Raw genomic sequence first — 6,108 nt, forward strand, 5'->3', positions numbered from 1 at the left:
TTTACTTGAATGCCTTCCTGAGAGTCACAAACCTACAAATGCCAGGGTCAGGAAGGGCCAGACCTGACCCTCTTATGCTTGAATAATCTCCTTGAATCTCCTTGAATCTCCACCAATTTCCTATCAGCGACTGCCAACCAGAGACAACATCACCTTGGATATAGTGCTGGACAGATGGCTCCCTCCCCAGAAGACCCTTTTCTGTCAATTTTCCACCTGAGGACCTGACAGATCTTGCTCCCATCCTGATTCTGCTATGTTTCAATATTGAATTTCTCTTCCTTTGGCCAATGAACCCGAAAACTCTTAATTTACAGTGCAAATACCTTCAAAAACACTTTATAGTGGAAAGCAAATGAACTTCCTTTGTGCGAGTCATAGAGATGAGCAACTGGAACTGAGGAAATGCAGAGTAAAGTGATTGCCACAGCCACTTGCTGGCATCCACATTTCTGACAGTTTGACTGGTTTTATATATATATATATGTAAGTGTATATTGTATATATATATATGCAACATTTTATTTTATTCAACATTTTATTTTATACTGATCTTATATACATTTTTATCATTTCAAAAATGTGTATTTCATATTTCTTGGATTATTTTTTTAGCTGTTATTCAATAATGCATCATTTTGTATACGCATGTGGTATTTAGTAATAAAATTCTGTGTATTATTTCAAAGGTATCACTTGTTCCTTTTGTGGAAATCATGTCCAGCCCCAAGATCTGACATGGGCAACCCTCCCAGAGCATTGACTGTAGCAATTCTAGTGCACTAGCAGGACCCTGCCCCTCTTTATATTATTATTATTATTATTATTATCATATTTATATTATCATTTTTAGTTTTGTTTTGAGTCCACATCGGTGGTGGTCAGGACTTACTTCTGGCTTTGTGCTCAGGAGTCATTTCTGGCAGGCTCGGGGGACCACATGCGATGCCAGATGTTGAATGCCCTACCCACTGTACTATTACTCTGGCCCCAGTTTATCTTGTCATTATTTGTGTTTTTGCTTTTTAAGTCACCTTGACATGCAGAGTTAAAAAGTTGTTGATAGTTGAGTTTCAGTCATACAATGTTCCACCACCCAACCCTTTACTAGTGTTCATTTTCTGCCACAATTTCCTGAATTTTCCTCTGCTGCCCGTCCCATTCCCAAGCTGCCTCTATGGCAGACCTCCAACTACTAAACTATTCTCTCTTCTCTCTCTCTCTCTCTCTCTCTCTCTCTCTCTCTCTCTCTCTCTCTCTCTCTCTCTCTCTCTCTCTCTCTCTCTCTCTCTCTCTCTCTCTCTTCCCCTTTTCCTTTTGAGCACTATGGTTTGCAATACTGTTCACTGGAGGGGTATCATGTATATAATTTTTCTTCCTTTCAGCACACAGTTCTTGGCTAGAGTGTATTAATGTCATAGTGTTCCCTTCTCTGTCCTAATTGCACTTACCCTCATCATTTTTATTATTTTTTAACATGTTATTTGAACATCTCACAGATGAGTGTAATCACTCTGTCCCTTTCTCTCTGACTCATTTCATTCAGCATGATACTCTTCATATATATCCATGTATAAACAAATTTCATGACTTCATTTTTTCCTAACTGCATTGTATTCAACTCTGTTAATTTACTAGAGTTTCTTTATCCACTCACCTATTCTTTAGTGTCTTGTCTCTTAAAGAAACTCCTTTAATATTCTTGTAAGTTTGGTTTCAAGGCTATGAATTCCTTAAGCTGTTTCCTGTCCATGAGGCTCTCTATGGTTCCTTCAAATCTAGATGATAATCTAGCTGGATAGAATATTTTTGTTGAGTATTCATTTCACTGAGCTTTTGTACTATATCCTTCCATTCTCTTTTGCCTTATAGGATCTCATTTGCTAGTTCTATGACTCATATGGGCTTTCCTTCATACATAAGCTCCTTTTTGACTTGCTTTTAATAGTCTGTCTCTCTTTAATTTTTGTCATTCTGAGCACAATGTATCTTGAAATTTCCTATTTGAGTCTGTTTTCTCTGGGACCCTTCAAGAGCCTGGCCCTCTGTAGACTGGAAGTGGCCTTGGCTGCTTCTGGGCACCCAAACCTGCAGTACCACTCTGTTTTGTGGATTGCTCTTCTTGGCCCTGGAAATGCAAGACCTTGAGCCCCCAATTCTAATCCAACCTCACCTAGGAGGAGGGAGAAGCTAAGGAAATGAAACTAAGCATGAAACTTTCTGCCCAGACAGACTCAGTTGCTCTTCACAAAGTGCTCCCAATGACTTTCTGTTTTAAAGAAACTGGGGAGGGAGGGAGGAATCTGAGGTCCCAAAAAAGGCCAGATTTTATGAGAAAAATCTATTTAATGAGATATGTTAATCCCCAATTCTGCTGTCCCAACACCCAACAAGAGAGCACCACCGACCCACCGCTGGCAGGGGAAAGGGAGGGGGCTGATCACCAAAGAATATTTTACTCTCAAAGTAAAAATAAAATCATTATTTGGGGGAGGAGAGGAAGAGAAGCTACCTCTGTTCCCTCTTTTTTTTTTTTTTTTTTAATTCTCTGACTCTTACCAAGGTAAATGATTGACAGGTCAGAAAAGATCTGGTGTGTGTCAAACCTGGCAGAAGGTCAGGATGGAGACTAGAGCAGGAAAAAGGATTTGTGAGAGGAGGTTCCTGCAGATTCAGTGGAGAAGGACACGTGGCCTCTTGCTCTCAGAACTTGATTACCAGGGTGCTCCTATGGCTCTGGCCCCACCTGCTGCTAATGATAGTCAGCAAAAGGTATGGAGGCCTCTCTCAAAGGTGAACTACAAGTATAAGGTCTATGGGGACTAGAGACCAAAAATGAAGGTTTAACTGAGGAATTCCAAGAGGAATCTGGGAGTTAAGATTAGTATTGGGATAAGCTTAGGCCACAGCTCACTGTTGAAGGGACATTTAGCCACAGTCCTGTCTCAGCATTCAGCTGCCACTGGCTGCCTCATCCCTGGAGTTTATGCTTCAGGGCCCTCTACATTGGAAGGGGGTACAATAAAGCTAGTATGCAAGGATATATGTAACCAAGGGAAGCTCTGTCCACTCCCACTTTCTGTGCAGGGACCCACTAGGGTCAGTTAGGCTGGGCACCCATGCTTTAGGAGTAGTACAAGGTCAGGCTAGATAGCAAAGCTGCCCCCTAGGTCATCATTAGTCACATAAGAAATACATTCTTAGAAAAAGCATCATGGGAATTCTGGGGCAGGGGTGGGGCAGCTGGTGAGCAGGGTTTTTGTTGAGCTGGTATGAGGCAGTTAGAGCACAGGGATCCATTTTTTATCCTCGTTGTAGAGAAATGAATGTTTTGCTGGGAATTCTGGCTTGTAGGTGGCTGTGAGGAAGAGAAAGAGGAAGAGCATTAGGAAGAGAAATGCCAGTTGTGAGAGTCTCTGTCATTTGACATCAAAGCTGGCCAGGCTAGTGAGAACCTCTCTGTGCCCCAACACTTCCCATGCAGAGAAACAGAGGAAGGGACAGGCACAAGGTATGTAACAAAAGACCGCAAATTTAGATTTACTGCCTTTAAAGAAAATAACAAAAACAGAACTAAAATTCTTTTTGGGGGGTCACTCAGGGGTTACTTCTGGCTCTACGCTCAGAAATCGCTTCTGGCAGGCTCAGAGACCATATGGGATGCCGGGATTCAAACCACTGTTCGTCTGCATGCAAGGCAAACACCCTATCTCCATGCTACCTCTCCAGCCCCCCCAAACCAAAATTCTTAAAATTTCTTTAACAGAAGAAAACCTGCAAAAATGTTTATATAATTGGAAAATAACACATTTAGTAAAGGCAACAGTCAGGTTGTTGTTGGTGGGGGTTGTATTAATTTCATTCAGAAATTTCCAGGAAAAAGGCCAGGACAATTATAGGCCTTGAAGACAGGCAGTCAGGACCACAAAGGAACAAGGAACCACACTAAGGTGACTAAAGACTCTCAGATTGACACCAGTTTGGTCCAGGAGGGGATGTGAATGGACTCTGCTGGGTCCCTGGAGGAATCTGACTGGGACCACTAAGTCATCCAGGCTTATGTGCACCTGTTGTGAACCAGGACCCTTCCTGCTTGTTTTGTCACCACATGAGTAGAGCAGTCATAGCAGGAGACACTGAGGACACTTGGGAAACGTGGGCCCAAAGTGCTCAAACAAGGCTCCCTGCAGTCTGGTGTTTCCTGACATTGACTACTCTAGAGAGCAACCAGCACCTTTGCTGAACCATAGCTCTACCTCTACTGGCTAGATTACCCAGGAGGAACCTCTGTAGTGTGGCCAGCTTGCTCTGTGCCTGTCTCTAAGTCCAGGGTAGCAAATATAATCTTCTTCTGCCAGCTACCTGATAGTTAACATGCTTGCATGTTGCCCTGCCTGCCTGCCTGCCTGCCTGCCTCTCCAGTGAGATCAGCACTTCTGCTCATTGGGTGGCAGGAGCCTCCTGGTCTTTGCCTTCCTCTTTCCAAGCACCTGCTCTCCAGCCCTTATCAGTGCCCAGTGCTTTAGTCAAGATCAGGGTATGGTAAGTAACTATAAATAGGGGCAGAGAGCACTGCTGGCTGAGTTCTGCCTGCTTGCCACTCCCAGGCAAATCCCAGGAGAATGAGTATCTCAGTTTCAGCGCCTCCAGAAAAGGTGACTGAAAGGGCCACTGGGTAGCCAGTCCCTGAGGACTGCCAGACAAACAAGGCTGGGAGGTAATCTCACCTAGCTCTCCACCCTGCCACTCACTCCCTGGGGGTACCGAGCTTGTCTGCAAGTCTTCCCACTCTGTAAATGACCTGACCCCAATGATTTAAACATTTTTCTAGGACATGAGCTTTTCTGATGTTCTGACAAAGACTTATTGCATCTTTCCTCCAAAGATAATGTCTTGCTTGCTCTCAGTCAGCAGCAATTTTATAATTTCATCCTCACCAGTTCCCTAGGACAATTTTTTGCATTTCCAGAGTGTTTATATTGCTCATTTTATGAATATCTGGCCTAAATGATCTCAAGAACCCCTTCACCTTAAAATAAGAAATAAATGAATAAAAAAGGTTTCATATTCTGAAGGTAGGAGCTGAAAAATCTTCTAGACAAAAAACTAATCCCTATAATCTCTCTGGCAAATGGTCAGGAAATGAGAGGCATCTGGGGGCCTGGGAATGCCAAGTCCAGATTGGGTTTTTCAAATTGTTTAAAACCATCCTTTGACCTGGGCCAGGTAGGTCTGACTCTGCTGTCGCTGCTGTCCACCGTTCGGTGGTCGACACAAATGAGGCGCTGGAGATGAAATGCTTGGGGGGACCTTCATAGTCCACGATCTCATACTGCCCAGGGCCTGGGAGAGGAGGCTTTGGGGGAAGAGGCAGAGGCTGTGCAGAGAAGTTCAGGATGGGGTTTCTCCTTCAGAAAAGAAAGAATGGGAGGCTGTTACTAACACACATTGGAGGAATATGGCTAAGACACCACAACCACCTGTCCTGTGCTGGGTCAGCTGAAGGGAGACCTGGGTATAACTCTGGGGAAGGGTGATCCTGCACCTTGGAGTCCTAATTTTAGGACAATTGAATCCTAGCTATGTACGCCTTTCATGGCTAAATGTTCCAACAATATGACACTCAGGACAGGCACAGCCTGAGATTCAAGCTAAGCACACATGGCTTTTCATAGCAATTGACAAGATGGTCAGCCTGACTAGTGTGCTGGGTAAAGCTGGGGAGACCTAATTCCAGTTCAGTGGGAGGTGCACTGAGGATCCAGGGATGAATGTACATGGCCAGGCAGGAACTTGCTTAAGACCAAATGGTCTACAAATGCTAGTCCAGAATGTTATTAAATGTCCTCCTGTCAAGGCAGGATGCAGGAAGAGAAAAACTCTCCCTTAGAAACCAAGACTCCTCTGCTCTTCTGGACTCTCTCTTTCTCGGGAAAGTGTCTTTTTGTTTGTTTGGTTTGGGGGCCACACCCAGAAATGCTCAAGGGCTACACTTGATACAGTGCTCTGGGATTGCTCCGGACGGTGAGTGAGGGGACTGTGAAATGCCAGGGATCAAACCCAGCCTCCTCCATGCAAGTCATGAGCCAGCCCGTTGAGCCATCTCTC

At 44.2% G+C, this 6,108-nt stretch overlaps 1 protein-coding gene across 1 annotated transcript; it reads right to left on the reverse strand.

The window, feature by feature from the left end:
• Positions 1 to 3,152: 3,152 nt before the first annotated feature.
• LOC126000682 (O(6)-methylguanine-induced apoptosis 2-like) lies at positions 3,153 to 5,408 on the reverse strand (the record flags this gene model as incomplete). The annotated part of the gene is made up of 2 exons (XM_049767843.1): positions 3,153 to 3,358; positions 5,218 to 5,408. Coding segments are annotated over 2 exons (268 nt in total), but the record flags the coding sequence as incomplete, so codon positions are not given.
• Positions 5,409 to 6,108: the final 700 nt, after the last annotated feature.

Source organism: Suncus etruscus, unplaced genomic scaffold (assembly GCF_024139225.1).
Source record: "Suncus etruscus isolate mSunEtr1 unplaced genomic scaffold, mSunEtr1.pri.cur scaffold_106_ctg1, whole genome shotgun sequence".
In the NCBI taxonomy this organism is placed as follows: domain Eukaryota; kingdom Metazoa; phylum Chordata; class Mammalia; order Eulipotyphla; family Soricidae; genus Suncus; species Suncus etruscus.